The sequence below is a fragment of the Anguilla rostrata genome, chromosome 17, assembly GCF_018555375.3.
Source record: "Anguilla rostrata isolate EN2019 chromosome 17, ASM1855537v3, whole genome shotgun sequence".
Lineage (NCBI taxonomy): Eukaryota > Metazoa > Chordata > Actinopteri > Anguilliformes > Anguillidae > Anguilla > Anguilla rostrata.
Window position 1 is genome coordinate 15,515,751 of NC_057949.1, and position 21,413 is coordinate 15,537,163.

The following is a 21,413-nucleotide window of genomic DNA, read 5'->3' on the forward strand; positions in this document are numbered from 1 at the left end:
CTGCACAACAAGCTGGGCTGGGTGCTGAGCCTCCCGGACGACGGGGCGGCGCCCGCCTCCCACCCGCCCACGCCCACGCCCCGCCGTCGTCCGGGAGCGACTCGGAGGGCTGCTCGTCCGACCCTGAGGCCTGGCAGAGGAAGCGCTGCCGCTGGACCTAGCCCCGCCCCTTCCGCGCCCCCCCCCCCCAACCCCTCCAGAACCCGCGAACGGTGAACGGACGACCGTATTCTGCCCGAAACCGACCCTGCTGGCTTCTGACTTTTTAACAAAACTTCTAGCATCGATATTTCTGTGCTTCCCCCCCCCAGTCCCCCCGTCCCCACCGCACCCCTTTTGAGCGGGATCCAGCCCTTCCCTCTCACGGCGAAGTTCCGAAAAAAATGCTTGCCCGCTTTAGGCCTGCCTTCCGTCGTCCCGTGTCGGAACGGGCTCGCGGACGGGTGCTGGGGTCACACCCGAGGACCGAAATTACTGCTGGGACATCGTGCGTAGCCCAACCACCCCCCTCCCCCTCCCTCCGTTCCGGGACTTGTACATCCCATAACTTTACACGCAGAAATCGAGCAGTATGAGTTTAACAGTAGTAGAATTACGTTTGCAACAAGGGTATGCTGAACTTTTGAAAGAGCTCTTTGGAGTGCACTGGTGGAGATATCCTGTGTTTGCTTAACCTGTCACTGTTCTAATGCCAAACTCTCTGACGCCGGGAATATGTCTATTCCCTGTTCACAGTCAAAGAAGTGAGGGTATAAAACAGAAAGGATGATGGGACATTATGCAGACGTATTTATCTTTTACTACTTAAACCGTCTATCATCAGTATTTCTAGTTCCTTTGTTATGTTATTAGGTCATTGGGGTTTTCCAGAAATGAGGACGCTCCCTAAACGCGACATTAAAGAGCAAGAGTAAGCACTGCACTACTATGTGGGCTCACGGAATCCAGGTTATTAATTTGGTGACGCCCCCTTAGTGGTTTAATATTTGAATGCATTTAGGCCTGTCGGTTTTATGATAACAGTTGGACCTCAGCTGATTTCTCACATTACGAGCACGTTATGCAGCTCAAATGGTCCCATTCTGGATGGGTTCTGGGTGTTCAAAGCCAGCTTAAATCCAAAATTAAATTTAAAATCAATTGCCGATGTGCAGTTTCTGTTGAACGTAAAACGGGGACACGAGAGAAGCGTATGGACTCCGAATGTCTTTGGGCCATGTTCAGCACTGAAATATGTTATCCAAGACTAGACGATGAAGAGGAGTCGGTATTGGGAAGTACGATGTCCAGTCTACCAGAGTTCATGTAGCCTACTGAGTGAGTTCCTGCCTTCTCATCTGCGACAGGAAGTGACTCATCACAACCCGATGTAAATGACACAATCTTTGTTTTTCACTCAGATTCCCATGATGCAGTTTCTGAGGATGCGGTGGTAATTGCTATACTGATAGCAGCGATGTCATTTGGTTTTCACTCCGTATTGGTATTGGGTAATTGTTTTTTTTTTTTTAAAGAACGAAATACTCGTTGCAGTCAGAGAGTTTGTCAGTTTTTACGCCAAATTTCCTTGAACTTCCTTTCTTCCGGTTGACTTCTGAAGACCAGGCCTTGGAGCAAGTTCCTCTCTGGAAAGGGTACTTTTCAAAAAGCTTCCATACGGTCGACTTGTTTGTATTACGTTGCTCTTTCGAAAAAGGTGTACAGTTTTTGATTTTGTGTCCCAAGTTTGACTGCATTCGGTGTCCATTTTCTTATGCAGGCTGTAGCCCTGTTTTAAATGAGCTTTGGTCTGTAGTATGACAAATAATAATTTTAAAAAATTACCTGAGTTAATTTGAACCCTTTAATAGAGCAGTGTGCACGTCTGCAGGATACATCGGTGGTTCCCCTTATTCCGCTGTTGCTTTCAACATGTAAAAATGTAACATTTTTAAATAAATATATTATTCAGAATAACTGTGGTGTCAGGAAAAAAAATCAGCTTAGAAACCTCGTTGTTAATGAATAAATGTACAAATTTGAAAATTCACCGTGCCAAGCCTTCTGTTAAACATAGAGGCGAGCTAAACTATTCAGGCAAGCGGCGTCTCGTTTTATCAAAGTTTATTTTTCAATGAAATAAACGAAATCTGTAACCTATGCAGTATACACTCCCAGTTGACAAATAGTGATTAAGCTTGTCCCTTTCAAAAGATTTCTGAGGCTTTCTGAGGAAAACAGGACTTGTCTAGCCAAACACGCATCTGTCAACCGCTCTTTTAGAGCCATTGAGCTTCTAAACTGTCCATGAGTCACATTTTTTTAGTATTTGTTCTTTTTACCATTAATGCACCTTTCTTGGTGAAATTAAGATATTTTCAGATGATTTATCAACGCATCCTGAAGCAATCCACTACCAGCTGTCAATTTTGCAATTTCACTTTGCATTCCAGGGGATTAATATATTGTCGTTTGTAATGCAGTAATTCCCTTGCTGTAACACGTCATGTTTTTGCACCTGTGTCATACCTTCACGTTGAAATGTAACGCTCCACCTCAGCCCTGTGTATTCCGAAATTATTGCATACCTTTGTTGTAATTAAAAGTTTTAACAAGAAAGCTACTATCTGTTTTTTTCTAAAATTAAAATTGGTACAGTGTTTAAAGGTCTAAATGGCATAAATAAACGGATATCTAAAAAAAAAAAAAAAATTGTCCGATTTACTCAAAACCTCTCGTAAACTTGACAGTTCATATGCAGAGGTGGAAAGTTCAGGGGTCAGAAAGTCAAAGTCCTGCCATGTGTTTCGTTCACCCACGAACTCATGAGTTGATTTCGCTAATTGGTTCTACCTCCTAGCTGAAGAATTTGCTAATTAGCAAAAATAGGTGATTGGAACAAAATCTGGGGAGAACTTTCACTTTCTGAACCTGGATTTTACGCCTCTGATTTGTATGGGCTCTGTTAACATTGTGGGTACTGGAAGGTAATATCCTGTGTCATTTAGTGATATGGATTTTCTTTTCCATAGAACCTCCAGATTCCCTGTATTTTTTTTCTTGCCGGTGAACCGTCCTTTCAGATCCAGGTCATTTGAACAGTTAATTACAAACACTGATCTTGACTACTGTGAGCCATTCCTTCTGAAACATTGGTGAATGATTTGTATCAGTGCTTATGTCATTTTAAAAATTTATCTTGAGTTCATGCACATTGAGAAAGGTGACCCAACATGGTGTGCGTTTGAATCCAAACCCTCAATTTTGTCAAGGGCACCGGACATTAAAAGAAGTCTCTCAGATCAGCGTTTTTGTGTTTTGTTGAATTGAAAATGTGCATCTGTGTGAGATTCACCTTTTCATTACATTACATTACATTTATTTAGTAGATGCTTTTGTAGACGAAAAAAAATGATAATAAATGCATTTTAAAGTGTTTTCATGATGGATGTATTCTTTTAAAAAAATTATTATTCAAAGTTTAGCACTGTCACCTCACAGCAAGGTTTGAGTCCAGCCGGGGCCTTTCTGTGTGGAGTTTGCACGTTCTCCCCGTGTCCATGTGGGTTTCCTCCGGGTACTTCGTCTTCCTCCCACAGTACAAAGACACAGACATACTGTGTGGAAATCGCCCAGTATTGAACAAACAATGGTCCCATCATAACACACAGAATTGCGAGTAACTTTGTGGAGAAGTAGAAGAAACATGCCCGACGAGGATGGGATTCGAACCCACGCGTGCAGAGCACAATGGATTAGCAGTCCATCGCCTTAACCACTCGGCCACCTCGTCACATGCTGTTCATTATTTTTCCGCGAACTTTCGCCGCAAATGCTGATAATTATCGAAGGCCCGATATGAGATAACATTCACCTTCATTTGCCACCATTGTCTTTGAGCTAATATACAGATTGAACAACTCTCATTATTCTGGTTTCCTCCAACAGTCCAAAGACATGCAGGTAGGCTAATTGGAGACTCTAAATTGCCCATAGGTATGAGTGTCTGAGTGAGTGGTGAATGAGTGAGGTGTGTCCTGCGATGGATTGGCGGACTGTCCTGGGTGTATTCCTGTCTCTCGCCCAATGCACGTTGGGATAGGCTCCAGCACCCCTGCGAACCTGCCCAGGATAAGCGGGTATAGATAATGGATGGATAAATATTCAATGTTATCATTTCTTTTCATAAATATGCAGGTGGAAAGGTGAAGATTTTATGGTAATATTATGCACAGGGCCATTGCAGACATTGCTTGATAAACCAAAGTGAACATGTTAAGTTACAATTTTATTACACAATTTATGGCCAGAATATGAACATGAGTAAATGTGATAACAGACTATTATGATAACCGCACTTGCCAAAAACATTAAATTGGTCATTCGCTAAATTATAATGGACCCCAATGGAGAGAAAATCATACAGCCGTCAGACTAAAGAACTCCGTGGTTCCCTCTCCCATACAGTTCCGGGGGGAACTGAAGTAATGATACGATGTTGTTACACGGAAGGGAGAAACTTGTACTCGGGCATGTTATGTGCTCGTGGAGGTCAAGTTAAAAAATCTGACGTGCACTTTTAATGTGCATATGTTTACATATTCCAGAGAGTATAGGTCACAGGTTAGTGTAATTAATCACACTGTAAATTGTAATTGTAAATGCGTCGCTTGTTTCGCTACGACTGTATTGGTAAGCTTGTTATCTGGCTAGCTACCCAGGTTGCTAGCCGGCCAGTGTGGAAACTAGAAATCACACCGGCTAGCTAAGAAATTTCTAATAATGAAGGAAATGTCTCTTGTTTGTCTTTCTGTTTCCGTGAACTAACAAACTTGCTTGCTTTTTATTACCGTTATGATTTGCATACGCAAACCTATCTGGCCGTTGCGAGAAATGACTATATTATGTTTTTATTTTATTTTATATGACACGCAGCATTTTGCAGGCTGTCAAATTACATAAAGTAGATTAATTTGGTATTACAGACAACCTAGATGATATTCTATGTTAAGTTCATCTTAAATTCCCCATAAACATGATTCACCGTAAGCTTGATCTATGATGAGTTTACAAATATACGAGGGAAAAGATGCTCAAGTTGTATGTCTTCTTCACCGATAATTAAATGGGGCCCATAAGTTCTCAAACACGTTCTGGGGACCGCTGTTTATGCTGGTTTTTATTGACGCAAATTTCGTAATTAATTGTGTTTAAAACGTGTTTTAAATTCTTCTATCATAGTTTCCATAAACTTTTGGAATGTACTGCTGGCTTGGAACTAGCTTATTTCTCGCAGGTGGTGTAGTTTCAGTTAACAGGTGCTTTCAGTTGCTGGGATCTCACTTATTTAATGTTTGCGTAAACATGGTGTAATGGATATATTGGTATCCACTATTTGCTTTTACATCAAATGTATGTATGTCTTCATGCCTTTTTTAAATGTATAAATTCTGATTGTGTTGCATGAATTGAAGTCTTGGGAAAAGTGGCATGTTAGTTCATGTATACATTTGGGACTGTGATAAACTGTTGCTGTCTTTTCAGCTTTTAATTTAGAGATGGTCTTTGTGCAAATTAAAGCTAGGTTTTGATATTTTTCTCATTTTTTTCTTGATTCTTTTTTGTTTAGAATCTCACGCGCTAGTCTTGGCAAACTTCTGAGGACGAAGGTACGAAGCTTGAACAATGGTCAAGAAGAAGGTCGTGCGTCCGATCGCGGAAATGGCACGGAAGATCCGCGAGTACCGTGCACTGAAGGAACGGCCCCGCGACTCGCAGAAATACGCGCTGGACTACGAGACGATGACGCGGCCGTACACCGGGAAGAGGCTGCCCGTCATGGCCTGGGAGAGCGTGCGGACCGAGAGCCGGCTCTTCTCCCTGATGGCCGGCCTCAGGCTCTTCGGGGTGGGGCGGCTCTTCACCCGCAAGTCCTGGCTGTCTGAGCACCAGGAGCCCTGCTACTGGAAGATCACCAAGGTCAAAGTGGACTACACTGCAGAGGTGAGCCTCATCAGAGAATGGCGGATCACTTGGCATGTGTAGCTCTAGCTCTTGTTAGTTGAATTGAATTACTTTGGTTACTTATGCACAATGCAAGTTACGTGGGGCTAGCCGTTGTAACGTCAGTGGATCTCACTGTTCATCTGTTTAGCAAAGTGAGTAACTTTTGTTCGGCAAGTCACAAGTCTTGAATTTTCATTGTAGAACATGGACCATGGGAAAGCTTGGGGAATACTTACCTTCAAAGGTGAGTGTTTTTACAGTTTTTTTACATCAACTGTTTTTTTCTGGCTTCTAAAGACATCTGCGTTTATAGTGACGTACATGCTGCTTTACTTAGAGTGCAGCTTCTCATTATAGCGATTGCCCCCCTTCTTGGAAAAGAAGCGTATTTTCAGTGACAGTAATTCAGTTCTAGTTGTTTCCTAGATGGACTTTGTTCATCATGTCTCTTCTCCCCCCGCCCCCCCTTCCAGGAAAGGAGGAGAGCGAGGTGAAGGAGGTGGACAAGGTCGTGTATCACGACTGGCGCCTGGTGCCGAAGCACGAGGAGGAGGAGTTCAGGCGATTCGCGCCGGTCCCGGACCAGAACCCCAGGCCCAGCCACGCGGCCTACCCGCCGCTGCTCCGTGCCATGATCCTGGCACGGAGACGCGGGGAGGGACTGTCACAGGAGGCCTGGGAGCCGGCCATCGACCTGCACCGGAACATCCTCCTCAACAAGGAGTATTTCCACAACAAAGAGAAGGAGAAGCAGGGGGGAGTGGCCTCCTGAGAGAGCACCATCGGGGGAGAGTGGCGGTGGGAATGAGAGAGAGAGGCGGTGGGGAATGTTGACCAGTCCTCACCCAGGCCTCTGTTGCTGAACTTGCTGTCTGTGCTGCTTGTGCACGGACGAGCGAATGACTGAGCGACAAGAAACGAACTGGACAGCATTTGGGTTAGATTGTGGGATCATGTCAGTTGACTGTCCTGTTATCTGGTGTCAGGCGAAAGAACAGAATATCCAGTTTCATTGTCTATACGGTGTGTTGGCTGTACCTCTGTCGTACACCTGGTTTCTGTTCCACTGAAATATTTCAATAAAGTGAAAAATATTTATTTCTGTTCTGTAATCCAGTTCAATGGTAGGAGGTTTTATCCCCTCCAGGTGGTTTTACACCCCCCCCCCCTCCTTTATGCCCCTGATTTCTTGTGGTTCTGGATAAGTAGTTAGCATGTCGGGTCAGTTCCAGTCATATTTTTCACCACGCAGCTTGGCCACCATCTGATGGCTTGTAAGTGAAATGGAGTCCACAAGAAACTGCTTGACTGATCTTTGCACGCTTGCAGAATAATAATAAAATAATGGAGGGGAGGGACTCCTAATGAAAATATGCGCCGAATGCAAGGTACTGTCATGAACTTGCTAAGGAAATGGAGAATACTAGCTTAAAGTCAAAGGCCGTTTATTTAGCACAATATTTTTGCTCGTGTGTGACGAGGTGGCCGAGTGGTTAAGGCGATGGACTGCTAATCCATTGTGCTCTGCACGCGTGGGTTCGAATCCCATCCTCGTCGGGCAAGTTTCTTATACTTCTCTTCAACGATACTTGCAATTCTACATCCTATTTGTGTAATCAGAACGTCGTTTGTGCAATCGTGTGTGATTTCCAGAGGTACGTCTCAGGGAATTTCCGAGGCAACAATTCCTGCTGTTCAAGCCCCTTGAGGACTAGTGATGGTCAAACTGATAGACTCTATAAATTCATATTGGGTTCCAACTGTGAATGACTGTGTGTCAGCCAATCAAATGTGTTGATCAGTATTGATTAGAACATCTTCAAGTCTACTACTGTCTCAGATTTCAGCTACCCCTGTTTGATGTCTTGGAGTTCGCACCAATAACAGTTGTTCCATCCATTATCTATAACCGTTTCTCTTGGGCAGAGTTATGGGGGGTGCTGGAGCCTATCCCAGCATGCATTTGGCAAAAGGCAGGAACACACTATGGACAGGCCACCAGTCTATTTCAAGGCACACACACTATTACTCATACACTCATAACTATGGGAAATTTAGAGTCTACCTGCATGTCTTCTTACTGTTTGAGGAAACCGGACTAATAAAAGCTGTTCAGACAGGATATTACCTACAGATCTCAAACACAATGGCAGAAAATGAAGGCGAACGTGATCTCAGTGGTTTTTTCAAATATTAAAAGATTTTGTGGCGAAAGTTGGCGGAAATAAAATGGCATGCATGTGACGAGGTGGCCGAGTGGTTAAGGCGATGGACTGCTAATCCATTGTGCTCTGCACGCGTGGGTTCGAATCCCATCCTCGTCGGACGTGTTTCTTCTGCTTCTCCACAATGTTACTCACAATTCTGTGTCCTATTTGTGTTATGGGACCATTGTTTGTTCAACACAGTTTACTTTCCTGAGGTGTCTTGCATGTCTTTGGACTGTGGGAAAAAGCCAGAGTAATAAAAATTGTTCAAACCGGATATTACCTAGTTCTCAAACACAATGGTGGAAAATGAAATTGAACGTTATCGCATTGATTTTTGAAATATTATCAGCATTTCTGCTGAAAGTTTGGGGCCATAAAACTGCTTGCGTGTGACGAGGTGGCCGAGTGGTTAAGGCGATGGACTGCTAATCCATTGTGCTCTGCATGCGTGGGTTCGAATCCCATCCTCGTCGGACGCGTTTCTTTTACTTCTCTCAAAAGTCACTCCCAATACTGTCTTATTTGCCCTTTAATTTCATTACATGCTAGAACCTGACTCAATGTGCCTGGACCCTTAACCTTTGCTTGCAGCTGTATCTTTATCTTTGTGTTGAAAACAGATGGCGGGTCAAATCGTAATCTCCATCCTCTCGCAAGAGGTCACGCAGGGTTTGCGGACGAGCTACCTTCCACACGACAAAAGTACTCTCTGGTACAATGGCTAGAGTGCCAGTGCTTTCGTTTGCAACAAATGGACCCTCATAATCAGCACCATGACCATCGGTCTCACATCGAGGCTTCTGGGCTGAGAAAGCACGGCTACTGCAACAATGGCATCCATTATCTATACCCGCTTATCCTGAGCAGGGTCACAGCGGGTGCTGGAGGCTATCCCAGCGTGCATTGGGCGAGAGGCAGGAATACACCCTGGACAAGCCGCCAATCTATCACAGGGCACACACACCATTCACTCACACCTATGGGAAATCTAGAGTCTCCAATTAGCCTACCTGCATGTCTTTGGACTGTGGGAGGAAACCCACGCGGACACGGGGGGAACATACAAACTCCACACAGAAGCCCCAAGCCGAAATTCAAACCCACAACCTTCTTGCTGTGAGGCGACAGTGGGTAGCACTGCACCACCATGCCACACTCAGGTAGGCATTAAAATTATTAAAATTAAAATGATTTAAAATAATATGACCAAGAGAGTGAGATCAATTAACTAGTGGTTGTCATTTATACAGCCTTCAAAATAAGTTTAGGCAGAAGTAGAAAAGAGGAATTTATCAATACAAGAATGAGAAGAGGTCATGCGGGGTTAAATAGCACATTATTCATTGTCAAGCAACTTCCTAATGGAAGATGTGATTACTGTGAGCAGATAGAAACAGTGCAGCATGTGTTATTTTAAAGTGAGAAATATAAAGTACATGATATAATGAGAAAATTAAAGGAGTAGAGGCAATAGTAGTAGAAGAGAATGCTATGTTGATACAGACCTTTAATGGCCATGTTTGTTTTTTGTATTTCAACTTTTTGTGTGGTGTTGTATGGACAGGTAGTGTTCATTTTCACATTTCGGTTAGGTTTTGGACCAGAGTAGGAAATCTGCAGAAGATTCACCATCTTGTTTTTCTTTGGGAGAAAGATGACAACTTCTAATAGATCAAGGGATTTGTAGTCTTCTGTGGGCCCTGCTTTGGCCAGACCTGTGTCCTGTCCAACACCTGCAACTACGTGCATGTATTTTTGTGTTTTGTTGTTTTGTGTATGTCTTCATAATAAATGTGTTTGTATCACATTTGGAGGAAGGTTCTTTTGAGCTTGGCTGTTGTTTTTGGCACATGGAACTTTCTTATGTCCAAACTGTTGTTCCCCATATTATGACATGGGTGTGTGTAGATTTTAGGACATGCAATGTAGATTGCGTACTCTGAAATCTTAAGAAATATCTAAGATTTCTATGGATAAAGCCCCATCACACGGAGACAGAAGCCATCAGAAGTGTGTACACATGGTTTAATCGCACAATGACAGAAAAAGATTAAAACCTTGGACATGTCGTCTTGAGGGTGAGATTTTCCTTTTATATAAAAAAAAAACCCCTCTGGTGATGTTGCATGGACTCCTATTGAAGCAGAATTTAAAAATAAAAATAAAATAAAATAAAAAAAAGAGATGAAGTTGTGGAAATTTATTTGGAAATTGGACCGGTAAAACCCAAGCGTTTGGGCACAGGCCCGTAATGCAACCAAACAGATGTACTACGGGGGAAAACGTGCCACAAAGTGTTTCAAGAACGTCGGAATAATTAAAATACACACACGCGCACGCACACACACACACACACACACACACTCCCACTCCAACACCTGGACACTAAAGGCAATCTCCACTTAACCAATTATCACATCCAGAGGAATTCCAAGCACTTATAACAATTACCCACAGTGCAATAAATCTACATATACACAGATATTTTTTTAAATTATATATATATATATATATATATATATATATATATATATATATATATATATATATATATATATATATATAAAGGAATTCAAAAGACTTTGCTCCATTTAAACAGTTTCATGAACATTTCAAAGTTTTATAAATAAAATCTGTGGAAAAACAAAAAACAAAACAAAACCATTTCCATGTCTTCTTACAGATAGTTCTTCAACATTAGTGTGGAAATTGGAAACTGTCTAAACCGAAAACAAAACAAAACAAAAAACAAAAAAACAAAACAAAAGAAACAAACAAACAAAAAAAAGATGCATCTTAACGTCAATTCTCCACACAGGGAGACCGATGACACACGAAAAAAAGGACTGGAAACCTTGTTTGTTTGTATATCTAAACGTACACACGACGGACGACTCACTAACGTACATTGCTCATTTACAAGAGGTCGACTACCAAACTGAGACGACTGTACACGTTTTGGAGATAAGACCATAATTACGGCGTGATTTTATTTAATCTTTTTTTTTTTGTTTGTTTTTAACTTTTTTAGTTTTTACTTTTTTTTTTTCGTCGTTTTTGTTGTTTTTTGAGTTTCCTCCGTTTCGGCGGGCGGGCGGGTGCCCCGCCCCCCTCCCCCCCCTTTATTTCGTGGACAGGATGAGGGCCACGATGAGGCCGTAGAGCCCCAGGACCTCGGCGAAGATGAGGATGAGGATCATGCCCACGAATAGCCGGGGCTGCTGTGCCGTGCCCCGGACGCCGGCGTCGCCCACGATCCCGATGGCGAAGCCCGCCGCCAGCCCGCTCAGACCCACGCTCAGCCCCGCCCCCAGGTGCAGGAAGCTCCTGCGAAGAGGGAGAAGGCGTGGAGAGAGAGAGGGGGAGAGGGAGGGTGGGGGAGAGAGAGAGAGGGGAGGGAGGCGTAGAGAGGAGAGAGAGAGAGAGGGAGAGGAGGGAGAGGGGAGAGAGGGCGAGAGGGGAGGGAGCGGAGAGGGGTGGAAAGAGAGAGAGGGAGGGAGGGGGAGAGAGAGAGAGGTGAGAAGAGAGAGAGAGGGAGAAGAGAGAGAGGGAGGGGTGGAAGAGAGAGGGGGAGGGAGGAGGGAGGAAGAGGGGGTGGAAGAGAGAGAGGGGGAGGGAGGAGGGAGGAAGAGGGGGGGTGGAAGAGAGAGAGAGGGAGGGTGAGGGAGGGAGAAAGTGAGAGAGGGGGGGTGGAAGAGAGAGAGAGGGAGGGTGAGGGAGGGAGAAAGTGAGGTTAATTAGCTACTCAAATCACATCTCCAAACCCATACACAGCAAAATGCATCAACAGTAGGGTTGGGTATCGTTTGGATTTCACTGATTCTGATTCCGATTCTGCCTCTTATTGAATCCTGGTTCCGCATCTTATCATATTTTTTGACGAAGAAAAGAAACCAAAATGTCTCAGAAGAAAAAGCTATGGTTATTTTCTTAGCAGACTTAGGCTGCTAAAAAACATAAATTGACAATAATGACATAAGGTTTTCCTTCCTTGCGACAAAAGAAATTGAGCAAAATAAAGAAAAATAATGGAGTTTCCCTATCAGGAGTTTGATGTGCCACAAATGCAGACCCTGAAAATGAAAATCCTTCTGTGTAAAGTCTTCTGTGTAATAACATTAAATTTCGTTAATTTGAAAGGATTTATTGAACAACCATAGGTGTTTTGGTTGTTTTGGTTTAAAAAAAAAAAAAGAAAGAAAAAAGAGCACCAATGCATTCTGACCTGATTCATTACATATTACATTACAGGCATTTAGCAGACGCTCTTATCCAGAGCAACTTACACAACTTTTACATGGCACTTTACATTGTATCCATTTATACAGCTGGATACGTACTGAAGCAGTGCAGGTTAAGTACCTTGCTCAAGGGTGCAACGGCAGTGTCCTACCCAGGAATCGAACCTGTGACCTTCAGGTTACAAGACCAGCTCTAGACCCACTGTGCTACACTGCCGATTCAGTTCTGATCCTACAGGCGTTCATCTGACATTTCATTTCTTCCACAATAATCGGAAAGAGCCGACGAGTATCGGCAAAGCGGCGAACTGATAAGAAGCATCGATGAGGGCGGCGGCATCGCTAAAATCCTAACGATACCCATTCCCTGGTCAGCTGTTGGGTTTCAGGACTGCAGCGCGCGCAGGGGGCACTTACTTGTAGAGCGGGACTTTATCGTTGATGTTGTTGGCGATCAGCACCGCCACCACCAGCCCGTAGATGGCGATGATGCCCGCCATGACCACGGGGATGATGGACTTCATGATCAGCTCCGGCCTCATCACCGACATGGCGGCGATGCCCGTGCCGCTCTTGGCCGTCCCGTACGCCGCGCCCAAAGCTGGAGGGAGGGGGGGGGAGGAGAGGGAGAGGGAGAGGGAGAAAGAGAGAGAGAGAGAGAGTGTCACTTACAGCCAACCAACCCCTCAGTCAAATAAAACTAAAGACATTTGAGATTTTTTCCAAGCTATGGCGATCAAGAACAGTTTTTTTTTTTTTTTTTAGCTTCGAGCAGTGGTCTCCAACCCTGGTCCTGGAGAGCTACAGGGTCTGTTGATTTTCATAGTGACTCAGCACTTCATGAATCAATTAGAGCAGTTGATTACACAGTTAACTTAACGCACCTGGTGTCTTGGGTCTCAACTGGGTGCTGATTTTAAGGTGAAAACAAAAACCAGCAGACCCTGTAGCTCTCCAGGACCAGGGTTGGAGACCACTGGCTTAGATGCACATACACATGTCAGTGAGTTAGGAGTTTATTTTTTTCCCTTATAATGCAGAGCTAGACAACATTTTGGATTAGCTATTCTGAGATGACAGACACCCCTGGGTCAGATGCAGCCTACTTTGTATTGGCTAGGTATACCGCGATGGTAAGTCTGAGACCTCTGAATAGACAGACTTAGTTTATTTTAAAGTTAATAGAGCTCTCTACCGACACCAGGTGGTAGCCTTTGCCCCTTACACGATATCCTGATGAGTGTACATTACATTACAGGCATTTAGCAGACGCTCTTATCCAGAGCGACTTACACAACCTTTACATAGCATTTTACATTGCATCCATTTATACAGCTGGATATGTACTGAAATAATTCAGTTTAAGTACCTTGCTTAAGGGTACAACGGCAGTGTACCTGTCTACCCAGGAATCAAACCTATTACCTTTCGGTTACAAGCCCAGTTCCTTACCCACTGTGCTACATGTAAACACTGGTCAATGCATGCAGGAGTAACAGCATCTAAATGGAGCAAAATGCAACTGAGTCCCTGAGGGATGTGTATACTGTGAGCAGGGTTATCTGTTAGCGTAGAATACACTAGCATGTGTCAGTTTAGTCTACACATTGCAAATTCTATATAATAGTGCACCACGTGCCAAATTCTGTATAATGGCGCACAGTGTGCCAAATTCAGCCAAGCTGCATAAGAGTTCCTCTCATTCAAAGTGTAAATTTCACAAGAACCGACCGGATGGTGAAGCTGGAAGTGAGCTGAGAGTGAGAGAGTGAGATGGGTAATCATATTCCGAAATCATATTCCGTGGCCAATTCAAGATGGCGGCAACCCACTGGGAATACACACACGCTCATGAACAGGGAACGTGTCACTGCAGCAAGTTCGACATCTCTGCCAAGGAAGAGTAATTTTTGTGATTTTTTTGGGGGGGGGGGGAAAAGGAGAATAATATTCTTTGAAACTCTACAGCAACAATGTGTGTTTTGCCAAGTAGATTCAGAGTCTTGATGTGGCAGTACAACTAGCGATCCACTTTCAACATTTCATGCAAAATTGTTTGAGATTTGTGAGAATTTATGAGCAAAGCCACTTTAAGTTCATCCTTATTTTCAAACGGGCTGCTCTGATTTGTAGTTTTATATAATAACCTAACTATTAGTAATCAAAGTCTCATTAGAACTTATTTTTTTATACACCTTTTCAAGAACCTCTGCACCAACAGCGACACCGGTTGATGAGTACAGGCTTTTCAGTTTCCACCTTATCAATCTTATAATAATGAAGGCAAAGCAAATGAAAGATAAGGTTTCCAAATACAGGCCTGTGTTCACCCACATCCAAACATGGTAATTGTACAACAAGTCTACAGGAATGGCTAATGCTTACCAATAATGTACAGCTATGTTCCATGATACCGTGATGACTGGGACGGTATTAAATACACAATACGGTAAGTACTCCGGTAAAGCCAATGCATAATTTATACCCACGTGCTCTAGGCAGGCTTAATGTACTTTCTAGAATTAATTACAAGAACCAGTGTTATATATTATTTAAAAGGAGGCTCAATTAAAGATTAGGTGTAAAAAATAACAGTAAATGACAGCCATTTAACATCCAATGCTCACAGCTAATTTTATGAAATGGTCAATCTAGAAGAAATAAAACAGCAGAGACAGGCATGCACTGAAGTAAAGTGGGCCAAATCAGAACCATTTAAATGGAGCTTTGAGGGGCAACTACTTGTACTCTGGGAAATGTAGTTTTCATTTTGTAGTTACAAACTTGTGGCATGCCAGAACAGAAGCCTGATAAAACCTTTAATCATTTGCGGTTTGGTTCGGTTCTATGCATGACGTTCCTCGACTTCACAACCGACAGACAGAACCGTAAATTGCTAGCTAGCTAGCGAAGGTTGGTTTAACAAACAGAGTGCTAGCATAAAGGGTGGGGCAGCATTGCGCTGGAGAGAACACACCCCATGACGCGATGTGGCCACTTTTAATTGTTCAGGAACATTACAATTTCCACTCCAAGGTCAGCAGGGCAGCATAAGACCACCTGTTACCCTCCATATGACTGATACAATAGACTGTATGGTAGTATAATTGTTTGCCTTTATAAAGCTGTATTTCTTCTATAAAAAATTATTATATTTAAAATAAACCTGCCATTGGGAACCTGCCCAAAGTTCTGTTGTCTATCAGGACCATGATGGCCTACTGGAAAGTGAATAGCTTTACAGTGCTTTTTAAACCCTGAACAGACTGGCAATTAAGTTAGGTCAAAATCAGCAAGATAAAACAGCTTGCATTGCAAAAAAAAAACTGCTGGCTAAATATATGCTATACGATAAACGCTGTTTGAAGGTGAAATCAGCAGATTTTCACAGAGATCCATTTGCTGGATTTATAGTTATCAATTTAAGGAATATTTGAATGACTCAAACCTTTTTTTGTACACACACATGCAAATATGGACTCAAAGTTATGATGCTGAACTTCAGGGTTGCAGTAGCTCCCTTTAATTTTTGGCAATTTCTTCACCTAAACTGGCAGCATTTTGGCTGCTAATGAACTGTGTGGAGCGCACGTCAGGTGTAAATGTTTGTAGCTAGCCCTACAGGAAAACACGTGGCAGGCAGGCAGGCAGGCAGGCAAATTTATATGTATGCTGTATATTTAGCCCAAAATACATTCAGAACCCAATTTTAGTGCACATTCTCAACTTTTATACTATTATAGCACATCTTATGATGTTCATATTACATTTTTTAATACCCATTATTCTTTCAGCAGCACAAAACGTTACAGTACGTCAGTACCGTACTTCATTACCACAGGAACGCTCTACTGAGGAATGGACTGGAAGAAGTGCTGCTGAATTCATTTCTCCTGGCTGAAAAGCACAACCTGCTCTCAGCTGGAAACAGGTCCTGATCTTTCAGAAGGAGAAGGGAAAACTGTGTACATTGCTACTGATCTACTTATCTACTTCCCCAGCCAGCTGAGAGATCAGATTAATATGGTGACAGAATTTAGTTATTGCTGACGTATTCATCAACTAAACGCTACCTTTACAGCAATAATCATCAGAAACGGTTCTGCATTAGAGCTCCTTGAACTCAGACCCACTGAAAGCCCTACGCTTAAATTCAGGCCTACTGTAAACCCAATGTTAAAGTTCAGGCCTACTGTAAACCCTACACTTAAATTCAGACCTACTGTAAACCCCTATGTTAAGGGAGACAGTTTCAGTTCTGTCTCCCCTCTGCAGTGAATGTGCAGAAGCACCTCCGGCTCACACCTCCATGTGACGGCACACGCTGGGCCTTACATGAGAAAACCCAGCCAATCAGCTCGCATATTCTCACCTTCACGCGAGCTGCTGCTCACAGCAAGGTGCCAATTTCACTCAGGAGGTGAGGGGAGAAGAACAGAAACTCACTACGGCACACTACACACTACAGATAACCCAAAAAATAAAAAAAACTACTTTCAAGGTAAAGCATACCATTCAGTTTCTTGAAAAGGCCTTAGTTGCTACACTAGTACCGCATTCAAACAGCACGACAGCAGGCTAATCCAATACTCCAGGAGAGACGGAACACTAGCCCCTGCACGCCATTGGACCCTGCCTTGTGCTTTTACAGCCAATCGGACCTCGCAAGCCCGCTCCACCGGGCAGGCTCTCGGTGTGCGGTACTGCGTGAGCGGCTGGTCCACAGGCCCTGCGGCGTGCCGACCCGTCTGTGTGCGCGAGGGTCGGGCAGGAGAGGTGAGGGGAGGCGGGGCAGTGTGTGCTCGACGGGGTGCTGGTGCCATCCCCCTCCCTCATGCCAACCGAGCAAAAGCGTACGCACTGGAGAATTAGGCCCGAGCCAGGGACCGTGTCAAAACTACCTCCCGCACGGGAAAAAGGGGCCGTCGTGCACTAGGGCGTCCCTGACGGCAGGTTTAAGCGAGGTGGCCAGATCCATGCCCAAACGTCAGCCGACCTCAATAATAAACTCCATACAACAGAGCTCATCTCTGCCCAGTATTCCTCTTTATTACCACAGCGCTCCAACTTTATTCTCCAGTGAATAGCCACTGTAAAAAGAGTCATATGGGGCATGACACCCTGCTCGGTTTTATGGTAGGTGCTCATTGCTTCTACACCCTGATCACATGATCTGGGAGGATGGTCCGTGAGGTCGTCTGTAAAGGTCACTGAAGGACCCTGACAAAGAAGAAATTACCAAGCTCTCATAGAAAAAAAAAGCATAAACCCGTTTGAGCAACACGGACAGAACAGTACACAGGCCGTATAGAATATGGACAGTACAGTCTACAATGCAATGTGTTTTTAAAAAAAAATTTTTTTTAAACATCAGCATAAATTTGGCACTGGTAAGACATGTCAGTTGCAGCAATTCACCCAATACCTTTCGGAGCACGGACCAAGACTAGTCTATAAAGGACACAGCCCACTACCTAGGCTAACAACCTCAGCGTCGTGACGTTTTTTATTAAAACAGTATCAAGGATAAATACCCCATCATTCTTCCCAAATGCCTTCAGGCAATAGATACACGGGATGCTTCAAAATTTTTACAAAATCCACACTGAATTGCAATTTTTTGTGAGTGACAATAAATGAGTGGGAAGAAGGACACATCGGAAAACTACCTCAGTGTTACGCACAGTGATGCAGAGATTACTTACTTTGAACATAAAATATTCAAATCTGAAAAGGAATTTCTTGCATGTGGTGGGAATTTTGTGTTTCGGAGCAGTCGTGTAAACACAGACCCTTGTGGAAGAGCTGGATGCTAAATCAGGTTTCCAAATTAGCTTTTCATATTTACTGAAAGCAATTACAATTATTACATCACCTGCCACACCAAAAAAAAAAATGATTTCGCCTAGAATTGAATGAATGCAGATGCCATGGGCTACTAAATATATGAGAGTGAACTTCATATATCTCAACCTGACACAAATAACAGCACAGGTAGCTTTTCAAACTGGGAAAAAAACCTGACTGAGCAGCTCACTTAGGTATTCAATATTTCAGGGAGGAAAAACACGTATCATTTTAAAAGCGTATAAATAAGAAAGTTCACGGCTATCTCCAGCAGGCTCAAATGTGCTTTCGGTGAAGGGAGTCAGTAAAAGCCATTGAGGGTGATCGGTGTGGAATGCGGAAGCTTCTGAGCTTCCAAAGCACATGACTTCAGGCGAGCGTAAACTCTAGGAATCGAGCGCATCGGTTACACTCAAGAAAGAAGAAAGAAATTCCAATGTGACTAAGGGTCAGAAGACACATACACACATACGCACACGCACACGCACACACTCTTCTATAATCACGGGCAAGCACTCGAGGACAAGTCCATAGTGGGAAATTCCACAAACTGTCAATCATCGAAGAAGACAGATGACAGATCTGTGGTTGGACACCAGTGAGCCACTCCCAATACACACCCCAGCAATTAAAGGTGTGCAAACCTCACCATACATTCAGCCTCACTCAGCACTTTGTAAGTACTCCTATGACGTGCTGTTCGTGGACACATGGGTTAAATAAAATCAATACCATCAAACTTCACAGCAGTAGGCCTACACGCACGATAAACTACGGAGCCTTCTACTGTACATCTGACTAAATTGCTGTGCAAACATTAGAACTGTATTGCACTGCGATGCCGAAAATGGCTTCCTCTGCTACAAAATCGCCCATTCCCCCGCAGTCATATGACTCACTACGGGGACTCCCCTCCCCCGCAAACCGGACCCGTTGACGGGTATCGTCGGAGATTGCGTCAAATGCATGATCGGAATACGGATTGAGCAGGAAGTCCCAGTATGGAGATCATTCGAAATTGCAAGCGATTCTGTAAAACGTAACGTTAGATGATAGCAGCAAATACAAATATACCGCCATTATTTCTGTAGTTTCCTAACGTCAATACATAGCATCACTTTAATACTAGACAGCTACTATTTCACTACAGCTTATTAATTACAGTTGTCCGCACAGTCAACGTCCATACCCTGATTGTCACCGAAAGTGACATTTACTAAAAGCTTCATACCCGCTTAAATAGATAATCTGAACTAAAATTAACCCGAAATCACGCAAGATTTTTCAAAGGCACGATGCAAAGACGGTTAGCTAACGTTAACTGCGAAAGCCTTTCTAGATGGCCAAGCTTCTCTGCCCTGTAAGAAAGATGTGGGGTGTCTGTACTATCGTCACGATGTCCTTAAATACACGACTGTGCTGTCTAGCGAGTTAGCTAGACGAATTAGACTAAGTTAATTTAACAACCAGTGACATATTGCATCGTTATATTTACGAGGTTTCCAGCTCGTAGTATTGGCAATACATGTTGTCAGTAGCTAACGTTAGTTTAACGACACTGTATGTTAGCTAACCAACAAATAGCCTAACAACACGGTAAACTCGCTGACGTTAGCCAGGTAGTTAGCCAGCACAATCGCTGTCAGCTATCGTCTTGCTAAGTGGAATGAATAACCCAGACAGCAGCCAGAGTAAATGGTTAGCTTGTGAATCATCTGGCACTGATACCGACAAGCTAGCTGTCAATGAAGATCAAGTAGCTGGTGCCAGCTAGAGCTACCGTGCGACAAATAGCTAGCGATCAAAGCGTCGAGTTAGCCCAAACAGCTAGTTAGCTAGCTGGCATAATTAACCATGAATATGCATCGTCCACGATCAGCGGCAGGGCCGAACCGCTCACCGATTGACAATTTTGCCATGTCATCTAGCTAGCTGCATGTAAAACACAAAATAATTTTTAAAAGATGAAATTACGTCAATGGCGACGTCATCCAGCAAAGCAACATGAAATCTTCCCATCCCTTCCCCCATCCATCCATCCATCCAGCCAGCAAGCTGCACCATCATCCTAATGTACCGTCCCTCAATGCACCCTCTACCACTAAAGTGCAAAGCAATTAGTAAAAAGTACATCTCTGCTATAAGACAGAACTGATCACAGAAAATAGAAAACATGAATAATATTTTCTAATTACCGCTGAAGACCATCGCCGCAGATGCACCCATCACTGCGAAGAATGGGGAGTACTCGGGGACTTCGGTTGACATTCTTGCTCGCTCACAGGAACAACAAAATAGAATAACAACTGTTGCAGTCGCTTCGCTTTAAATCGTTACTTTTCAACTAAATAAGGATTACAATAATTAGCTGTATATTAACGAATGAAGGAGAACGGACTGCAGGAAGGAGTCACGAATTTGCCCTATGATGTACACCGGCGCAGCAGTGGAAAATGGCGATGTGCAAAATGTCAGCTGACCAGCAATTCGGAGGTAGTCCATCACAATTTTGTAGGGTTACCTCACAGCAAACGTTATTTATTAGTAATAATATATGTGTAATTACTTCATTAAAAATGATTTAAAACTGGTTTTAAAAAGAATATTATATTCTATGAGTTATCATTAAATCAATTTGAGAATGATTATTATACAGTTTCTCCTTCTGTAATTTTACGATGACCCCCACTTGTAATGGCCTGTTGGTATGTCCCGCTGCAGCCTGACACTGGTAAACCTGAAGTAGATTGTCTCACATTGATTCAAGGTATAATGTAGTAGGACGCAGACGTATATATTTAAGTTCCCATTATACAATGCCCTCCAAAATTATTCACACCGTTGATAAAGATGAACTTAAAGACTGTGTCATCATATAAACACTACAAGTACTGAGCTTTGCTATCGCAGAGTATATGTACATTCATTCCAAAATATTTTACTTTAATGATACATTTTCAAATTAGAACTATTTCCTAAAAATAAGTGTCATATATATATCATTTGTGAACAACCCTCCCTTTGTGAGGACAGTGCTACAAAATCATTCTTTTGGGTGTGATAAATTGTGGCACACATCTTTATTACTTTTTTGTTCATTTTGTGTAGCCTTCTTGCTCATGGTGAAGAG

General features: G+C 43.2%; 3 protein-coding genes and 4 non-coding genes across 9 annotated transcripts in view; 5 read left to right on the forward strand and 2 right to left on the reverse strand.

Moving 5' to 3' along the window:
- LOC135243396 (SPRY domain-containing SOCS box protein 3-like) overlaps positions 1 to 2,598 on the forward strand; it is a 9,921-nt gene extending 7,323 nt beyond the window's left edge. Inside the window, 2 exon segments of the mRNA XM_064315185.1 lie at positions 1 to 79; positions 82 to 2,598. The exon segment at positions 1 to 79 is cut by the window's left edge and continues 203 nt beyond it. Coding sequence (XP_064171255.1) covers positions 1 to 79; positions 82 to 161 — 159 coding nt within the window. The 3' untranslated portion in view covers positions 162 to 2,598.
- Positions 2,599 to 3,690: 1,092 nt separating this feature from the next.
- Positions 3,691 to 3,772, reverse strand: trnas-gcu (transfer RNA serine (anticodon GCU)). Its single transcript has one exon. It is a non-coding gene; the product is annotated as a tRNA-Ser (tRNA).
- Positions 3,773 to 4,442: 670 nt separating this feature from the next.
- Positions 4,443 to 7,083, forward strand: mrps34 (mitochondrial ribosomal protein S34). Of its 3 annotated transcripts, none has more exons than XM_064314859.1 (4): positions 4,443 to 4,602; positions 5,609 to 5,982; positions 6,187 to 6,229; positions 6,459 to 7,083. In XM_064314859.1, exons 2-4 carry the CDS (start codon positions 5,665 to 5,667, stop codon positions 6,755 to 6,757), a joined length of 660 nt encoding a protein of 219 aa, XP_064170929.1. In that variant the 5' UTR covers positions 4,443 to 4,602; positions 5,609 to 5,664; the 3' UTR covers positions 6,758 to 7,083. The 3 variants fall into 3 exon arrangements, with proteins under 3 accessions (XP_064170929.1, XP_064170930.1, XP_064170931.1); XM_064314860.1 differs by having other exon boundaries at positions 4,467 to 4,671; XM_064314861.1 differs by lacking the exon at positions 4,443 to 4,602 and adding an exon at positions 5,239 to 5,391.
- A 377-nt stretch (positions 7,084 to 7,460) lies between these two features.
- On the forward strand, positions 7,461 to 7,542 carry trnas-gcu (transfer RNA serine (anticodon GCU)). Its single transcript has one exon. It is a non-coding gene; the product is annotated as a tRNA-Ser (tRNA).
- Positions 7,543 to 8,227: 685 nt separating this feature from the next.
- Positions 8,228 to 8,309, forward strand: trnas-gcu (transfer RNA serine (anticodon GCU)). The gene has a single exon. It is a non-coding gene; the product is annotated as a tRNA-Ser (tRNA).
- A 277-nt stretch (positions 8,310 to 8,586) lies between these two features.
- On the forward strand, positions 8,587 to 8,668 carry trnas-gcu (transfer RNA serine (anticodon GCU)). Its single transcript has one exon. It is a non-coding gene; the product is annotated as a tRNA-Ser (tRNA).
- Positions 8,669 to 10,203: 1,535 nt separating this feature from the next.
- Positions 10,204 to 20,745, reverse strand: LOC135243211 (V-type proton ATPase 16 kDa proteolipid subunit c-like). The gene is made up of 3 exons (XM_064314863.1): positions 20,479 to 20,745; positions 12,854 to 13,037; positions 10,204 to 11,522 (listed from the first exon to the last, which is right to left on the reverse strand). The coding sequence occupies exons 1-3, from the start codon at positions 20,549 to 20,551 to the stop codon at positions 11,318 to 11,320; spliced, it is 462 nt and encodes a 153-aa protein (XP_064170933.1). The 5' UTR covers positions 20,552 to 20,745; the 3' UTR covers positions 10,204 to 11,317.
- Positions 20,746 to 21,413: the final 668 nt, after the last annotated feature.

Bases quoted from the DNA above. Each gene is read 5' to 3' on its own strand.
- mrps34 (XM_064314859.1), top strand. From the start codon at position 5,665: ATGGTCAAGAAGAAGGTCGTGCGTCCGATCGCGGAAATGGCACGGAAG. The intron at 5,983-6,186 runs GTGAGCCTCATC...TTTTCATTGTAG, and splicing joins AAGTGGACTACACTGCAGAG to AACATGGACCATGGGAAAGC. The intron at 6,230-6,458 runs GTGAGTGTTTTT...CCCCCCTTCCAG, and splicing joins GGGAATACTTACCTTCAAAG to GAAAGGAGGAGAGCGAGGTG.
- LOC135243211 (XM_064314863.1), bottom strand. From the start codon at position 20,551: ATGTCAACCGAAGTCCCCGAGTACTCCCCATTCTTCGCAGTGATGGGT. The intron at 13,038-20,478 runs GTAATTAGAAAA...CCCTCCCTCCAG, and splicing joins TGCGGCGATGGTCTTCAGCG to CTTTGGGCGCGGCGTACGGG. The intron at 11,523-12,853 runs GTAAGTGCCCCC...CCCTCTTCGCAG, and splicing joins GATAAAGTCCCGCTCTACAA to GAGCTTCCTGCACCTGGGGG.